The 19,189-nt window shown below is 41.9% G+C and overlaps 1 protein-coding gene across 2 annotated transcripts in view; it reads left to right on the top strand.

Moving 5' to 3' along the window:
- The window catches only part of SYNE2 (spectrin repeat containing nuclear envelope protein 2), a 424,330-nt gene that overhangs the window by 313,279 nt on the left and 91,862 nt on the right, over nt 1-19,189 (top strand). For both annotated transcript variants that reach the window (XM_077265969.1, XM_077265976.1), the window contains exons 79-84: nt 1,170-1,366; nt 1,974-2,106; nt 5,083-5,265; nt 6,480-6,626; nt 6,969-7,145; nt 7,646-7,801. In XM_077265969.1, the coding sequence (XP_077122084.1) occupies nt 1,170-1,366; nt 1,974-2,106; nt 5,083-5,265; nt 6,480-6,626; nt 6,969-7,145; nt 7,646-7,801 (993 nt within the window). The remainder of the gene's footprint in view (nt 1-1,169; nt 1,367-1,973; nt 2,107-5,082; nt 5,266-6,479; nt 6,627-6,968; nt 7,146-7,645; nt 7,802-19,189) is intronic.

The following is a 19,189-nucleotide window of genomic DNA, read 5'->3' on the forward strand; positions in this document are numbered from 1 at the left end:
ATCCAATAAATGCGTCACCCACTCAGGACCCCATCTTTCATGTTTCCCAAGGGCATGTAGGCATCTAATAAGTGGGTCCTCCATTCAGGACTACACCTTTATTTTTTTAACAAGTTGCATATAGATTTCCAATAAGTGAGTTCTCCATTTTGTAACTTGCCTTTCATTTTTCTCTACTAGAGCATATAGATATCCAATAAGTGGTTCTTCATTCAGGACCTCGCCTTTCATGTTACACTGGGGTATGTAAACTTCTAGTAAGTGAGTACTCCATTCAGAACCCCACATTTCATTTTTTCCTAGGTCATGTACACATCCAATAAGAGGGTCTTCCATTCACAACCACACCTTTAATTTTTCCCTAGGGAATGTAGGCATCCGATAAATGAGTCTTCAGGACCTCTCTCTAAGAGCCAGAATAAAGTATTACTGCAAAGAGCTGCTCCTGCATTGGTTGACTCAGTGCAACCATGGACTATATGGTCGCCCATTCATTTACAAGCTACTATGTCATACTGCAGTATCCGTATATTTAAAATAGATTGTTTGGTCAACAACTATCTCCCTTCTCTCCGATACACAAGAATGCTGGACTCAGCCATGTGTTCTCGGTTTGCGTGTTCTCTATGGGTAGAGTAGAGTAAATCTTTTTCAAGAGTGATAGACATTTATTTAATTAAAGAATCGGAAGTTTGAATTCAAAATGCCCCATTCTCATCTCGCCCAACACCCACCCAACTGTCGGGGGAGACTTGGGAGGCACCATACACATCAAATAGTTGACCGATCCTGCCAAAATTGCAGGCTTTGCCTTATTTAATCTGTATAGAGCTGATCGAAAAGGAGGCACTGATCAGTCGATGACCAGATAGGGCCACCCTCCTAATAGATAGTTTTGCAAACCTTACACTAACTAAAAGTACCATATAAATGTTAACGGCAACAGTTGAACAGTTGAGCAAAGAGTGTCCTGGTGCAACATCATACATGGCTCATGCCACAATTATGACATTGTGCCAGTCTACTAATCAGAACAGGAACCAGGTATGCCGCAGGTAGGGAGTGATTTGTCAAGGGCTCTTATTTGGCAACCATGGAGTATGGATGTGGCTGGTGGACCAGGATCATGCAAATCTTTTTGCTTAATGACTCTTTGTATTACCGTCCAGAAAATCCAGAAGCATATTGATGAGAATGAATCTGGACTGAGCCAGGCACTTGTAGCTGGTAAGAAGTTACAAAGCGCGGTGGCTTGCCCAGGACTGGAGGGTCAGATTAACAAGATGGAACAGCAGTGGTCACAACTATCAAAGAAAGTCTATCATGAACTGCACCGGCTGGAGTCTCTCATTAGCCATCTAACCAGGTAAGAATTACTGAGATCCTGTAAGATATTTTTCATCTTATGTAAATTTTTGGTTTCAAATTCTTCAAAAATACAAAATCCGTTTATATTCCTTATGAAAAATACAAATTTATCGCTAACGTTTCTCCGATTTTAGAAAACCAAATATTTATCTATAGTTTTTCTGCTACTAAAAGAAGAAAAAAACTATCTGAAGGAGAAGTAAAGCAGAATAAAAATATTCTTTTACTTGTACTAATATTAACCAATCGTCGTATTCTCCGGAGGAATTTTAATGGACACTTTTGGCCATTGAAAATTAGGTTGAGTTTAGTTTTATGGCTTAAAAAGTGCTTAACAGTGCTCTGGATTTTAGTGAATGGAACAGTGGATTCATGAATGGCGGTAATGCAAACAATTGAGTACTAAGAGCCTGCCGCCAAGGAGATGACTACGCTATGAGCGAGAGTCATCCAACCTCTGCATCCTCTTTTAGCTTTCCACTAGACACATAATAGCACATAATAGCTCAGAGGGTGTACGCCAGGACATGGCAATTTTATGTACTTGTTTATACACAGAGATTGTGTTTTTTGTTCATTTTTTTTGGTCTCGTTTTCTCTCTCAGTTACAACAAGGACTCGTCTGAATTATCGTCATGGTTGGAGTCTGCTCGGCAGAAGCTGAGCAGTAGCAGGATGCAGTCACTGGATGCTTCTCAGAAGTTGGAGACCGTCAAAAACAACTTGGACAACTTTTTTGTAAGGCAACAAACAAAGCGTATTCATTCAACTTAGTTCTAATGAGGGTTTACTGTATCATATCAGATATTAGTCCGACCTTGTATGGAGTGGACTGCAAACATGGCATGTTAGGCCAATCAATCCATTCCATAAATCTTCTCCCTACTGTATTTATCCATTGGAGAAGGAATGTGGGTCCTCCTTTTTCAGATCTGTCATTGGAAACCTCTTCAAATGAGTTGACCAATTTTGAAAACTCTATATTTTATGTAATATTCTGGTTAAATAGACGGGATACCCCTGTTCAAGACAGTCCTCATATTTTTGCCGAAGTGAAGCGCTTCAAAGGACATCTCTCGCTGTGGAGCGCTGTGTCCTGCTTTACACAGACAAGCCATTGATATGGAGTAGTACTGTGATATTCATCGTTTCACCTCTGGGGTGCTGTAGGGAAATGGAATACTTTCTACCAGGTTTTCCTGCAAGAGTTCAAGCAGGACAACACTTTATCAACATATTATTAAATGACCTTTCTAAAAAGTGGGAATTGTCTGAAGTTGATAACGCCTATAATTCTAAGAAATGTTTGTAACCTTAAGTAATCTACCATTCATTCCATCATATGATCCTTTTAAAAAAACAGCATTAGTAGGACGTCTCTGGCACAACCCACCTTTTGAATTATTCTGGTTTTTATAAAAACAAATTGGCTTTATTACGGGTTATTAAAGGGTTATTTTGAAGTTCTTTAATGGTTAAAATTGCAAAGTGCTTTCAAAAACAAGCAATTTACTTCCTATTAAATATCCTTTCTATTCTCAAGACCAGAGCGATTTCAAGTTCTATTGCTATTTGTTCATTTCCTATGTTACTGACCACATCTGTGTATCAGTGGTGGCTGATCTTCTAGACAAGGAGCACAGTGCTTACAAGCTGGTTTACTATAGACCTTGCAACCGCTGCTCTGAAGCTGGCCGGATAGCTTGGTCTGGCCATATACAGTGCCGCTGTTCTCCTCCTATTCTACAGAGGTAAAACTTCCCCTCCTAGCAGCAACGGAAAACACACACTGCTTGGACTAGCAGCTTAGTCTTCCCGCTAGTCTAAAGTGTCAATCATTCAGTCGCGCACACCCCTGGCAAGCAAGAAGTCGGGAGGCAGGGGAGCTTTGTGCTCCTGAATTTCAATCTTTACACAACTCCTTTCATTTCGGAGGCCATAGTTCATGTCATATGCTCCATACAGAGATTGTATAAAAATATTGGCAATCTTGAAAACGTCACACCTCCAGTTCCCGGACCATTAAAGAAGTGTAATATGTTTCATTAATTAATTATTTTTGGATAAATTAAGGTCTAAGTTTTTTTTGTCTTGTTGGTAGATGCAGGAACTTTCTCACACTGCATTGTGTGTGACTGTGTCCATCAGAGGTGTAGCTAGGCTTTTTTTTCACCGGGACACAGATTGAGTACACTGCTTTAGCCCTGGGTTCCCAGTGCTTCACACTGCCCTAGTAGCTCCTCTTTTAGAGAGATTAGCTTTGGAGAGGTGACCTGTCATAGTACATATAGTCCACCTTTGCTCACGCATCTTCTGGTCTACTTAGTAGAACAAGAAGCCTACACACTATCTGAAGTTGAGCAATGCAGCGGTTAACTCTCCATTGGTTTCCAGGAAAAAAAGATTTTCACTTTATTCCCACTCAGCACTCAGAACATCCAGTACAAATATTACAGCTGCAGCGCACGCCAGATATCAACTAACTTCTATTTCTGTTGGGTCTTTCCTGATATGATTTACTAAATCTGCTCATATCCTAAACCAAACTCTTACATTCTAAAATGTTCCCACAACCAAAAACACTTGACACTACAGAAAACTGAAAAGTAATACAAGAATAGCTGAAATAATTCAATTTTCTGCAGGAGATAGAGCACCAAGTTTCCAAGAATGGACCCAACCGCTACCACTTATTAATGGGATTATAGCCATGCCATAAAATATTTTGAAAGGCTTGGATGTCATAGAGATGTGGTTATTATGGGAAGTGGGAAAGTGTGCACTGCTACAAAGTCAATTAGTGTACTAGAAAATTAATGGAAGAAAAAGGAAAAAGTATAAAAGATGTTGGAAATTCTCATTCAAGTCCCTATAGAGGTTGATCTTTTGTCTGGCAGTGACCAATTCCACATCATCGTCTCCTAAAATATGTTGTGGACTTCTTATCGCATATTGTCTCCTATTACTTGATTATATCTGCAAAGTTCTTAAAAAAAAATAACCAACTCTGCAACTGACCCTTCAATAAAAATTCTCACCCTTTTCAAGAATGGAGGAAATTTTAATTCCATAGTTTACAGCTCATCGACAAGGTTATCAGCCACCTTTGTAGTGGCCGGTTTCGTAGGCAAAGAGGATGTCCTGTAAGCTTTTTGCTAGACAGATTGCAAGCTCTGGTCTGAAACTACCTGGATCTTCCAATGTCAGTGTCCGTGCGCTCCTACAACACTGCAGAGACAAACACTGTCCACACTGTCATTCATCAGGAGGTCACCCCTTCACCGGCAAGCAGGGGAGCAGTGTGCTCCTGAAGATAGAGATCCTGAGGCTACCGCTTTAAACACTCATATTCAAGTCAGCCAGTGACCATCACTTGTCTACACTCTTTTCCTCACATTATGACATTGCCCCATATTGTGCATAACTCTTTCTACCAACATATTAGAAAGGTCACTGCCTCCAACAAGATCAACATAGTAATCCCACGCTGCTGTGATAATTTGCTTTATATAAGTACAAGAGTGTTCATCCATATGAGACATTAACACGCAAAGCCCTAACCTTACAGATATATTCACAAGTAGGTCACTGCTTCATCCACATTCAATACACTCTTCCTCCACTGCTAAGATAATCAAATATAGGTATTTACACATGAGTCTGTGCACTTGAAGTGTTTATGGTGTTTTTTTCTCTATTTTATTGTGTTTGTAGGAATTTACAAATGACATTGACCAGAAGTCGTCTTTAAAGACTTCAGTAGTTAACGCTGGTAACCAGCTTCTCCGGCTGAAGGAATCTGATACATCAGTCTTAAAACTGAGTTTAACTAAGTTTGAAGAAAGTTGGACAGATCTTATAGGAGCATTGCCTGCTACTCAAGACAAGATGCAGCAAGTAAGAAGATGTTATTAATTTACGGTCCATCCAGGTGGACCGTTTTCATATTTTGTATATGAGGATTGTTCTTGGGTTAATTGCCTAAAATTTTTTAATAAGTGCTTAGTCCTTCAGATATTTTAACATATAAGGTGTAACATAAAAAGAGTACCTAAGTTAGGAATTTTGGTAATAACATTGATTAATTTGTTTCATTCTCCAAAAGACTATGCTGCAGTACTGTCTCAGTGCCCATTTCACGATCCTTTAGAAGTTGCTTCCAACTGCTGCTCAGCAGACATCTGTACATGATATTAAAACAGGTCTGTGTATGCAAATTCCCCTGTCTGATGGCAGTGTGGAGCAGGTAGCCTCCAACAGGGAAATCCTGTACTCTAATTGTATGTATATAGTGTACAGGTCTTTGCTGAACAGCAGTTGAAAACAACTTCTGAAGGAGCATGAAATGTGCATTGAAACAGTGTGTTTTTGAGAGAAGGAAGCAAAATAAGGCAATGAAGTATGTGACAAAAATCATAACATTGCAAAGTGCAGAAGGCAATGAAATATAAAAAAAGGTTTAATAAAAAAGCTTTAGGGCCCTAATGCAAATTGTTTACAGATCACAACTGTCATGTGCCATTTGTGGTACGGGCATCCTTGATGGGACCTATTCGGTTGCATTCTCACCTTCGTACTCCTCCATTGCTACTTCGCTGCTGCCAATTTTGGATGTCATAGGAATCCGTGATCCTCCCATGTATGATAAATACATATAACCACCTTAAATTCTCTGTCTTTTAATTGCAATAGCCTTGATTTTTCCAGAACAACCCCAAGAACTGGTCTAGAAAGTGGGCTCAATTTGTGCAACTCTCTAGCAAAATTTTGAGAGGTTTCAGTAAATTTAGGGGGCATTTCTAGGGTAGAGCTTAATTGTCTGATAATGATTGGTAAGGATACCGACAATATAACCATGTCAGCAAGCTGGAAGCTTGAAGACCTCTGTCATAGTTTGCCATATATTGTACATGCCTCAGCATTTCTGATGAATTGTCCTAATTCTCAAATATTAAGAAGGATGGAAACTCCTTACAATGGGGTGTGGTGGCATGGCATTCAAATGTGAGTGGAGACCGAATTGTGTTACGTATGGGTCCCTTCCACTAATGCACTCCACACTACACCACTTTACTGTGTAAAACCTATAAGGTTTTAAAATGGTTTTTCAGCAACTTGTGGAGAAACTTGCATCCCTCGACGCAATCAGAGAATTAATGGACTGGATGACCGAAGACAACGAGATAAGACAACTTAATTCTATAGAGGATATCCCAACAACTGCGGCTGACATCCGAAGCCGTCTTCAGGGATATAAGGTATGTCCATCAGCGGTGTACCTACTATAACGCTGCCACTGCGCCATATGGCAAATGGAAACAGGCCTAGGACTGAGCTCTTTCTCCTGCTGCCTATCATAGTTTTTCCACTAGAGGGAGCTCACCAGAGAAATAGTGTCTGTATACATCAGTATACAGTGAGCTCCCCCTAGTGGTGACTCCAGGCAGACAACAGTTTTTCATTTGATGCTATGACAATGTAAAGGGAAGTTGGAATTAGGAGTGAAAAAAGTGTAAAATAGAATTTCAACCACCATAAACATATGTTCTGAATGTATGATGTAAGCAAGCCTTTATTTTAAAGGATTTTTCTTTTGGCAGGGTTTGCGAAGAGAAATGAGTCATAAGCAGTGTATTGTCGATTATGTCAACCAGTCATTACTCCAGCTAAGTGTGGGCGACGTGGAAAGCAGACGTTACGAGCGGATAGAGCTTGCCGAACTCCTGGGTTCCTTGAATTTACAATGGAACCAAATGCTTGGAAATATCAATGCCAAGGTACAATGTCTACCATTAAGGTGTAATGTCACACATGAATATTAATTTATACTTTATACATAGATTTCAAAATTGCAGGGCACACCTTAGGGTGTATGAGCTGTGCGCAGAGCATGAATCTAATACACCAAAGTGCCCCCGCTGGGGACAGACATGAGCGACAGATGCTCTTTGTAACACCACTGGTTAATAAATCCCAAATTTCTTTGAAAATATAATTTCAAAACCAGACAACTCCGTATAGGAGATATCCGCGCTAATACCTGTAATTGAATGAGCTGCATTGATTTTCTCCTTTCTGAAGTCTCTTTTTGGAAAGTCCACTTAAAAAAAAAATCGCTTAGTTGCTTTCTGTTTTTATGCTTTTTTCTCCATTATATAGAAGGGTAGGGTACAGTGGACAGGTCCTTGGTGTCACTCAGCTCTAATAGCCAGGTTACAAGGATTTGTGTTTCTGTATTGGAGACATGGTGAGGACTGGAGCACTTTTCTCTTTTCAGATTCAACACTTGGAGCCGGCCCTTGAGAACATATCAGACCAAGAAAGTGGGAGGCAGACAGTAAGCAATTGGTTTGATGCCCAACAAAAAAGAATGGAAAAATTGCAAAGACCATTGAGTATAACAGCTGCCGAGAGCGTGTTGGCAGAGTGCATGGTAAGTACAGACAACTCCATCCTAAATGTTTGATACAGCTCCTGCCGAAATCTTCTTTCTCTTCTCACGTGCTATTTCTGTATTATTGTGTTGCTTAAAGTGAAACCTCCTGTTCTTGAGTGGGATCTGATCTCAGTCTGGCAGCGTTACTGCAGCCGTGTATGTTTTACTCTTAAACTTTGCGGCATTTCGGATAAATCTTACTTTGAAAACCGCTGTGGACTGTGTGTCTTGGATGACTAGTCCAAGGCCGTCCTCCGCCGACTTTTCCCACGCCCATTCCCTAAACTAAACTAAGAGGTCTCTCCATATATACATCTGGTGAGTCATCAGGATCGGGCGCAGGCATAAGCCATCGGGGACCAGCCTTTGTTCTCATCCAAAACACATAGTCTCCGTCCATGTTTTCAATGTTCATTTTCTCTGAAATGCAGAAGAGTTTCAACAATAAAACCTACCTGGCTGCAATAATGCTGCCCGACTCTGATTCCTGCTGCCTGTGGTCCAAGCAGCATAGCCAGACTCTGATTCCTGCTGCCTGTGGTCCAAGCAGCATAGCCAGACTCTGATTCCTGCTGCCTGTGGTCCAAGCAGCATAGCCAGACTCTGATTCCTTCTGCCTGTGGTCCAAGCAGCATAGCCAGACTCTGATTCCTGCTGCCTGTGGTCCAAGCAGCATAGCCAGACTCTGATTCCTGCTGCCTGTGGTCCAAGCAGCATAGCCAGACTCTGATTCCTGCTGCCTGTGGTCCAAGCAGCATAGCCAGACTCTGATTCCTGCTGCCTGTGGTCCAAGCAGCATAGCCAGACTCTGATTCCTGCTGCCTGTGGTCCAAGCAGCATAGCCAGACTCTGATTCCTGCTGCCTGTGGTCCAAGCAGCATAGCCAGACTCTGATTCCTGCTGCCTGTGGTCCAAGCAGCATAGCCAGACTTTGATTCCTGCTGCCTGTTGTCCAAGCAGCATAGCCAAACTCTGATTCCTGCTGTCTGTGGTCCAAGCAGCATAGCCAGACTCTGATTTCTGCTGCCTGTGGTCCAAGCAGCATAGCCAGACTCTGATTCCTGCTGCCTGTGGTCCAAGGAGCATAGCCAGACTCTGATTCCTGTTGTCCAAGCAGCATAGCCAGACTCTGATTCCTGCTGTCTGTGGTCCAAGCAGCATAGCCAGACTCTGATTTCTGCTGCCTGTGGTCCAAGCAGCATAGCCAGACTCTGATTCCTGCTGCCTGTGGTCCAAGCAGCATAAATGTCATGACTGGCTATGTGGATAATTCTCAGAAAACAATCATTTTGATTGTACCACTCCGAAGATGACGCGATTGTAAGGTTTTATCCAGCCATATTTAGTTGCGTTTCAGCCTTTGTAGGGTACTTTCCCATGGGCCGAATAGGAAATGGAATTTTTGCTGTACCTTTCATAGAATCACAGAATTTTAGAGGTGGAAGGGAAGTGACTTCCGATGGCCTCGTGTTCAACCCCCTGCTCAATGCTGGATTCACTAAACATCTCAGATAGATGTCTGTCCAGCCTCTGTTTGAAGACTTCCATTGAAGGAGAACTCACCACCTATCGTGGCAGCCTCTTCCACTTGTTTATCACCCTCACTGTCAAAAAGTTTTTTCTATTATCTAATCTTTATCTTTAATATCTTTATTTGCATTCAGAGAAAAACCACAACATGGCTTGACCTGGGCTGCTGGTTTTAAATCTACAGTGTGGACATTTCTGCTACGAAAGTTACTGCAGATCTTACTCTTTGCAATGCAAAGGATGAAATGTGTAGAGAATCCGCACTTTTATTTTTTCCGCACTCATAGCACAGGTACTCATCCTTACTGGGTCTAGAAAAATTCTGAGTTATAGGGCATGTTTGCCATCCCTTTGGTATTGTTGTCCCATCCTCGGGATAGGTCATCAACATCAGATTGGTCTGACACCCGCCATCACTACCGATCAGCTGTTTGCGGCAGATGCCTGATATAAACGGTGCAAGGAGCGGAACTGTGTAGATCTGTTGACTCTTTAGTCTATCCGTGCATCTGTAATGCTTGTGTCAATTTTGGTGAAATATTATCAGGCACTGAAAACAAGTTGTCATCCTATGCCCTGACTCTTTTCTAGCAGCAAATGTTGGGAAAAAATATATGACGTGCTGGATATAAGCATGAGCAAGATGTAAAGTTGGTGACTTGGGTACATGGAGCAGCCTTGTATCGGATCATTCCTATAAACTGAGCTGTTCCTGGGAACATAGAATTGCTACTTATGCGCATATGTGGACCCATACTTTACCATGAAGTAAAGAGCCTGTTAAGCGAATGCTTGTGTATGGCGGGTTATCCATCTGGATGAATCGGTCTCCACTTGATTCGAAATGTTTGGAAAAGAATGTGCACTTAAGAAAACCCTGGTTCAATCATTTAACAAGTCCGGTGAAGAGCGGCACTGACTTACCGTTATGCTATGTTGCGTCTGATGCATTTAGACTGTTCAGTGCACTAGGCGTTGTTTAGCCGCAATGCAACAGAGTAAATAACGCCTTTTAACCTTGCCTATAATAGTATGGACTTAAACGTAGGTACATCTGTCGTACTACTCAGTGGTCAGTGCTACTGTCTTGAAGCAAGGCATACGGGTTTTGAAGTAAACCAAAACGCAACATCTGCTTGGATTTTTTATAGTTTCCTGAAGTGGATTCAGATCTTCTCCTTCCTGCTGACTCGATATGTTCTTTGACCTAAAGAATGGCATAAAAAATGGTAAAAAAAATGAGACGTATTATTTTAGTCTTGGACTGTCTTGTGAAAGGAAGTTATCACTTATCCAGATGATAAGCGATAACATCTAGATTGATGGAGGTCACTCTCTTGAGACCCCTAAAAGTGATCACTAGAGCGTGGCACTTTTTTCACCTTTGGAATGGAGCAGCAGTGCAAAACCCCAACCGGACAATCCGTTTCACGGGGCAATCCCTATAAAGTCACAGCAGTGTTTGACTTTAATTGTTTTGTGTTGCGTAATGATGATGTTTCAGTAATGTTTGTCTTTATTCCTAGGCTGTGTTCTATAGTGATGATGTCACCACATAGGTTATTATTATTCCTAGGCTGTGTTCTATACGGATGAAGTCACCATAGAGGTTAGTCTTATTCTTAGGCAGTGTTCTATAGTGATGATGTCACCACATAGGTTATTCGTATTCCTAGGCTATGTTCTATAGGGATGATGTCATCACATAGGTTATTATTAGTCCTAGGCTGTGTTCTATAGGGATGATGTCATCACATAGGTTATTATTATTCCTAGGCTGTGTTCTATAGGGATGATGTCATCACATAGGTTATTATTAGTCCTAGGCTGTGTTCTATAGGGATGAAGTCACCATAGAGGTTAGTCTTATTCCTAGGCAGTGTTCTATAGGGATGAAGTCATCATAGAGGTTAGTCTTATTCCTAGGCAGTGTTCTATAGTGATGATGTCACCATAATGGTTATTCTTAATCCTATACCGTGTTCTATAGTGATGATGTCACCATGCAAATTATTCTTATTCCTAGGCTGTGTTCTATGGTGATGATGCCACCATACAGATTATTCTTATTCCTCGGCTGTGTTCTATAGTGATGATGTCTTATTCCTATACAATTTTCTATAGTGGTGATGTCACCATACACGCTATTCTTATTTCTAGGCAGTGTTCTATAGTGATGGTGTCATCATAGGTGTTATTCTTATTCCTAGGCTATGTTTCATCTTGAGGATGCCACCATAGAGGTTATTTTTATTCCTAGGCTATGTTTGATAGTGATGATATAGTCATAGAGGCTATTCTTATTCCTAGGCTGTGTTCTATGGTGATGATGTCATTGTTGGGGTTATTTTTATTCCTAAGGTGTATTTTATAGGGATGATGTCATTGTAGAGGTTATTTTTTTATTTCAACGCTGTATTCTGTAGTGATGATGTCACCATACAGGTTGTTCTTATTCCTAGGTCATTTTCTATAGAGATGATGCCATCATAAGGGTTATCCTTATTTCTAAGCTGTGTTCTATTGTGATGATGTCACCATACAGGTTTTATTTATGCCTAGGCTTTGTTCGATAATGATGATGTAATTATAGAGACTATTCATTTTGCTAGGCTGTGTTGAATAGTGTTGGTTTCACCATAGAGGTTATTTTTATTCCTAAGGTGTGTTCTATAGGGATGATGTCTGTGGAAGTTATTTTTTATTTCTAGACTGTGTTGTATGGTTGTAATGTAATTGTAGAGGTTATTTTTATTCCCAGGCTGTATGCGATAGTAATGACATCAATTGTGCTATAGGTGGTGATGTCCTAATAGAGTTTAAAGTTTTTCCTATTGTGTATCAGGATGATGTCATAATAGCGTTTTTCTTTGTTTCAGTTGTATTTTATTTTGATGAATGTCGTTAGCCTTTATTCATATGCAATCAAATTTGTTGAGAGACAATATAGCAGAGTATAGCAGTTTCACTCAGCTGGGTATGTGCAGTGACTCTTTTTTGGTGATAAGCAGAATACAGAGGCACAGCAGAGCTGGATAGATCAGTTTACTCACTTGTAGAGATGTAGCAGAACCTGGTGGCACAGCAAAACAGGATATGTTGGGAGACTTGCAATGTGTAGCAGAGCCCAGTGGCACAGCAGTGCTGAGTATTTCAGGAGTCTCACTTAAAGTGATGTAGCCAACAGGCAAAGCAGAGCTGGGTATGTCAGATGGCACGTAATAAGAATGTAGCAGTGTTTAACAGCAGTTTAATAAATTTAAGTAGTGGCTATCACACCAACTACCTGAATATTCAGGCAGTGTGCCACCACCAGAGGCAACCTATAAGACCAGAGAACATGCCCTCAGAGGTGTGCGTTGAGTTATCATTGTAACCCAATGTGCAGAGCAACAGAAGGAGCTGGCCAGAGAAATAGACACATGAAGAAGGTGATATTAGAGCTGGGACAAGGGAATAACATTTACAAAAAATGTCTTAAACTAGCTTTGTTACTCATAATAATCATTCACAAAGCCCCATTGTGATTGGTAGCTTTGGAAATACGGGGTCAGCAGGCACTCTGGTCCGCCAGCCAAAATCGCATGGACCAGGGATCATTCCACCAAACACCCGCTCTCCTTTCCCCGTGGGCGTATTGCTATTCAGACAACACAGGGTTAGGGTAAAACAGCGTGGCAATGCTTTATTGAACCACAAAACAGTCAGATAATACATAGAAGAGTCCCAGCAAAATACCCAAATGGTGCAAATTACAGTCTCACCCTTCCGCTGACTTGCCGGGAAAAGAACAACTGTGACTTCAAAGCTTCAAAGCCGACTACCCCACCTGTGGCATGCACAGAGAGAGAAGTTAACGACAAGCTTAAGAAGATGACAGTCCATTGAGATAGAAGGCTAGTTGACCTGAGGGTCACAACCTGGCTCCTCCGAACATCTCCATGGAGCCAGGCCCCCACAAATGTATTCATTGGACTAAGGCTACCGGTGTATCGAAATCCTATCTACCCCATACGTATCCATGGATTTGCGATGGTCAATTGAGCAGATCTGTATTCTTCCAGCCAGGGCCATGGTCCCCTAAGCTGGCATCCTGTAGAAAAAAAATTGTGTCCCTCATGATGGAGCCATGATGCCTTTACTGCTGTCCTGTAGAGACTCACTGGTTCTTTGGGGGAAGAATGGTGATGAGACCAGCTCGCATTGTTTGATTGTGTAATCTATTTGCATACTTTTTCCTCCTTTTTTTTGCAAGGCAACAAACTAGCTGGCTTGGAAAATGTGTAATCAGCATATCCACAAACATCACTAGTTATCCAGGATAACAGCACAACATGTTACATCAAATGTCAACTTACAAGTCAATATTACAGGCTTACACGAACAAAAGTTTGCGTTTTCTTGACCAACCAGAAAGGAAAAAAAAAAAAAAATATATATATATATATATATATATATATATATATATATATATATATATATATACTAGATTGTGGCCCGATTCTAACGCATCAGGTATTCTAGAATATGCATGTCCCCGTAGTATATGGACAATGATGATTCCAGAATTCGAGGCAGACTGTGCCCGTCGCTGATTGGTCGAGGCAACCTTTATGACATCATCGTCGCCATGGCAACCATTATGACATCTACGTCGATACTGTGCCCATCGCTGATTGGTCGAGGCCTGGCGGCCTCAACCAATCAGAGAGGCGGGATTTCCATTATGACATCATCGTCGCCATGCTGGGATTTCCAGGACAGACAGACAGAAAGACAGACAGACAGACAGACAGACGGAAAAACCCTTAGACAATTATATATATAGATATATATATATATATATATACTGATATACCATTTGTATATATACTTTATATGGTTAATTAAGGTAAAATGCTGTGTCGTCACAGTATCTCTGAACAGCAAAACTAGCTTTTTTATTAAACAGTGGTGATGTGAGTTGTAAGTTGTATCCTATTGCGATAATGTCAGAAAAGTGTTTATTTATTCCTAGCATGTGTACTATTGCAGTGATGTCACAGTAGCAAGATCACAACGTTAATTCCTAGGTTATGATCTTATTGAGAATATGTCACAATAGCAATGACCTGTGCTATCATTTATAAGCCATGTCCTGTTGTGATGACTTCACAGTAGGTTTACTGATTTTTCTTTGGGAGTGTTCCATTGTGGTGAAGTCACAATAGCATTTGCCTTTATATCTAGTATGTGTTCTGTTGTGATGATGTCACAGTAGTGTATGCTTATTTTTTTCTTAGGCTTTGTTCTGTTGTGATGATGTCACAGCAGTGTATGTGTTTATTATTAGGCTATGTTCTATTGTGATGATGTCACAGTAGTGTTTGCTTTTATTACTAGGATGTGTTCTGTTATGATGTCCCAGTAGTGTATTCTTTTATTTTTAGGCTTTATTCTGTTATGATGTCACAGTAGTGTATGCTTTTATTCTTAGGCTGTGTTCTCTTATGAGGTCACAGTTGTGTTAGTTTTTAGTCCTAGGCTGTGTTCTGTTATGTTAATTTCAATATAGTGTTTGTTTTTAGTCTTAGGATGTGTTCTCTTACGGTGATGTCACAGTAGCAATGCTTTTATTCTTAGGTTGTGTTCTGTTATGATGTCACATTAGTATTTGTTTTTATTCCTAGGCTGTGTCCCATTATGATGTCACTATAGCTTGTGCCCTCATTAATACGGTGTGTTAGGTTTCCTTGGCGACTGTCAAAATAAACTTTAGAAGCTATCTTTGACTTTAATGAACTCATAACAGACTGTGTCCTAATTTATAAGTTACATAGTTATTATTAAGGTTGAAGGAAGATTTTAAGTCCATCTAGTTCAACCCATAGCCTAACCTAACCTGCCCTAACATGTTGATCCAGAGGAAGGCAAAAAAAAACCATGTGGCAAAGAGTAAGCTCCACATTGGGGAAAAAAATTCCTTCCCGACTCCACATACGGCAATCAGACTAGTTCCCTGGATCAACGCCTTATCAAGGAATCTAGTGTATATACCCTGTAACATTATACTTTTCAAGAAAGGAATCCAGTCCCCTCTTAAATTTAAATAATGAATCACTCATTACAACATCATACGGCAGAGAGTTCCATAGTCTCACTGCTCTTACAGTAAAGAATCCGCGTCTGTTATTATGCTTAAACCTTCTTTCCTCCAGACGTAGAGGATGCCCCCTTGTCCCCGTCTCAGGTCTATGATTAAAAAGATCATCAGAAAGGTCTTTGTACTGTCCCCTCATATATTTATACATTAAAATAAGATCACCCCTTAGTCTTTGTTTTTCCAAACTAAACAGCCCCAAGTGTAATAACCTATCTTGGTATTGCAGACCCCCCAGTCCTCTAATAACCTCGGTCGCTCTTCTCTGCACCCGCTCTAGTTCAGCTATGTCTTTCTTATACACCGGAGACCCGAACTGTGCACAGTATTCTAAGTGTGGTCGAACTAGTGACTTGTATAGAGGTAAAATTATGTTCTCCTCATGAGCATCTATGCCTCTTTTAATACATCCCATTATTTTATTTGCCTTTGTAGCAGCTGCCTGACACTGGCCACTGAATATGAGTTTGTCATCCACCCATATACCCAGGTCTTTTTCATTGACGGTTTTGCCCAGAGTTTTAGAATTAAGCACATAGTTATACATCTTATTACTTCTACCCAAGTGCATGACCTTACATTTATCCCCATTAAAGCTCATTTGCCATTTATCAGCCCAAGCTTCTAGTTTACATAAATCATCCTGTAATATAAAATTGTCCTCCTCTGTATTGATTACCCTGCAGAGTTTAGTGTCATCTGCAAATATTGAAATTCTACTCTGAATGCCCCCTACAAGGTCATTAATAAATATGTTAAAAAGAAGAGGGCCCAATACTGACCCCTGTGGTACCCCACTGCTAACCGCGACCCAGTCCGAGTGTGCTCCATTAATAACCACCCTTTGTTTCCTATCCCTGAGCCAGCTCGCAACCCACTTACACATATTTTCCCCTATCCCCATTATTCTCATTTTATGTATCAACCTTTTGTGTGGCACCGTATCAAAAGCTTTTGAAAAGTCCATATACACTACATCTACTGGGTTCCCTTGGTCCAGTCCGGAACTTACCTCTTCATAGAAGCTGATCAAATTAGTCTGACATGAACGGTCCCTAGTAAACCCGTGTTGATACTGGGTCATGAGGTTATTCCTCTTCAGATACTCCAGTATAGCATCCCTTAGAATGCCCTCCAGGATTTTACCCACAGTAGAGGTTAAGCTTACTGGCCTATAATTACCGAGTTCAGTTTTTGTCCCCTTTTTGAATATTGGCACCACATTTGCTATACGCCAGTCCTGTGGTACAGACCCTGTTATTATGGACTCTTTAACCCCTTCCCGACCCATGACGCCTATGTGGCGTCATGGAATGATCGCATCCCTGCAGATCGGGTGAAAGGGTTAATTCCTATTTTACCCGATCTGCAGGGAGAGGGGGAGTTGTACTTCAGCCTAGGGGGGGTGGCTTTGCCCCCACGTGGCTACGATCACTCTGATTGGCTGTTGAAAGTGCAACAGCCAATCAGAGCAATTTGCAATATTTCACCTATGAAAATGGTGAAATATTGCAATCCAGCCATGGCCGATGCTGCAATAGCATCTGCCATGGCTGGAAATCATGTTCTGGCCCCCCCCCCACTGCCCCCGATCTCCTCCCCAGTCCTCCGTTCTGTCCGGTACCCCCCTCCGTCCCCCTGTTCGCTCCCCCGTGCTCCTGTCCGCTCCCCCCATTCTCCGATCCCCCCCCCCCTGTGCTCCGATCCACACCCCCCCCACCCCCTCATACTTACCGATCCTCCCGAAGTCGGTCCGTCTTCTCCCTGGGCGCCGCCTGTCATGGTTCTCAACACACAGAGAACATAGTTGAGCATACAAAAAGGACTAGCTCTTGGAAGATGGGAACTCGAGCTGACCGTGAGCTAAACCTATCACAACAACTAAAAGTGGCCGGGTAGCGTGCCTACGTTTTATCCCTAGACGCCCAGCGCCAGCCGGAGAACTGACTAACCCTAGCAGAGGAAAATACAGACCTGGCTCACCTCTAGAGAAATTTTCCCCAAAAGGCAGACAGTAGCCCCCACAAATATTGTCGGTGATTTCATAGGAAATTGACATACGAAGTATGAAAATAGGTTTAGCAAAATTGAGGTTCGCTTACTAGATAGAAGGAAGACAGAAAAGGGGACTTCACGGCCAGCTGAAAACCCTTTTCAAAATTCCATCCTGAAATTACTTTAAAACTCTAATATCAACTCATGACACCAGAGTGGCAATTTCAGTTCACAAGAGCTTCCAGTCTCAGAAATATTCAAACACAGAGAACTGGAACAAAAATGCAAACAAACTTAGGACAAAAATCCAACTTAGCTGAAAGTAGTCTAGGAGCAGGAACATGCAACAGAAATGCTTCTGGTAACATTGTTGGCCGGCATAGAAATGACTGAGGAGCAAGGCTAAATAGAAACTCCCACATCCTGATGGAAACAGGTGAACAGAGGAGATGACAAACACACGTTCAGTACCACCAGTGACCACCGGGGGAGCCCAGAAACCAAATTCACAACAGTACCCCCCCCTCAAGGAGGGGGCACCGAACCCTCACCAGAACCACCAGGGCGATCAGGATGAGCCCTATGAAAGGCACGGACCAAATCGGAGGCATGAACATCAGAGGCTGTCACCCAAGAATTATCCTCCTGACCGTAGCCCTTCCACTTGACCAAATACTGAAGTCTCCGTCTGGAAACACGGGAGTCCAAGATCTTCTCCACAACGTACTCCAACTCACCCTCAACCAACACCGGAGCAGGAGGCTCAACGGAAGGCACAACCGGTACCTCATACCTGCGCAACAATGACCGATGGAAGACATTATGAATAGAAAAAGATGCAGGGAGGTCCAAACGAAAGGACACAGGGTTAAGAATCTCCAATATCTTGTACGGGCCGATGAACCGAGGCTTAAACTTAGGAGAAGAAACCTTCATAGGGACAAACCGAGAAGATAACCACACCAAATCCCCAACACAAAGACGAGGACCAACACGACGACGGCGGTTGGCAAAAAGCTGAGTCTTCTCCTGGGACAACTTCAAATTGTCCACCACCTGCCCCCAAATCTGATGCAACCTCTCCACCACAGCATCCACTCCAGGACAATCCGAAGGCTCCACCTGACCGGAAGAGAAACGAGGATGAAACCCCGAATTACAGAAGAAAGGAGAAACCAAAGTGGCAGAACTAGCCCGATTATTGAGGGCAAACTCCGCCAAGGGCAAGAAGGCAACCCAATCATCCTGATCCGCAGAGACAAAACACCTCAAATAAGTCTCCAAGGTCTGATTAGTTCGCTCGGTCTGGCCATTAGTCTGAGGATGGAAAGCAGACGAAAAAGACAAATCAATGCCCATCCTAGCGCAGAACGCTCGCCAAAATCTAGACACGAATTGTGTCCCCCTGTCAGAAACGATATTCTCCGGAATACCATGCAAGCGAACCACATTTTGAAAAAACAGAGGAACCAACTCGGATGAGGAAGGCAACTTAGGCAAGGGAACCAAATGGACCATCTTAGAGAAACGGTCACACACCACCCAGATGACAGACATCTTCTGAGAAACAGGGAGATCAGAAATAAAATCCATCGAGATGTGAGTCCAAGGCCTCTTCGGAATAGGCAAGGACAACAACAATCCACTAGCCCGAGAACAACAAGGCTTGGCCCGAGCACAAACATCACAAGACTGCACAAAACCTCGCACATCTCGTGACA

The sequence above is a fragment of the Ranitomeya variabilis genome, chromosome 1 (genome assembly GCF_051348905.1).
Source record: "Ranitomeya variabilis isolate aRanVar5 chromosome 1, aRanVar5.hap1, whole genome shotgun sequence".
In the NCBI taxonomy this organism is placed as follows: domain Eukaryota; kingdom Metazoa; phylum Chordata; class Amphibia; order Anura; family Dendrobatidae; genus Ranitomeya; species Ranitomeya variabilis.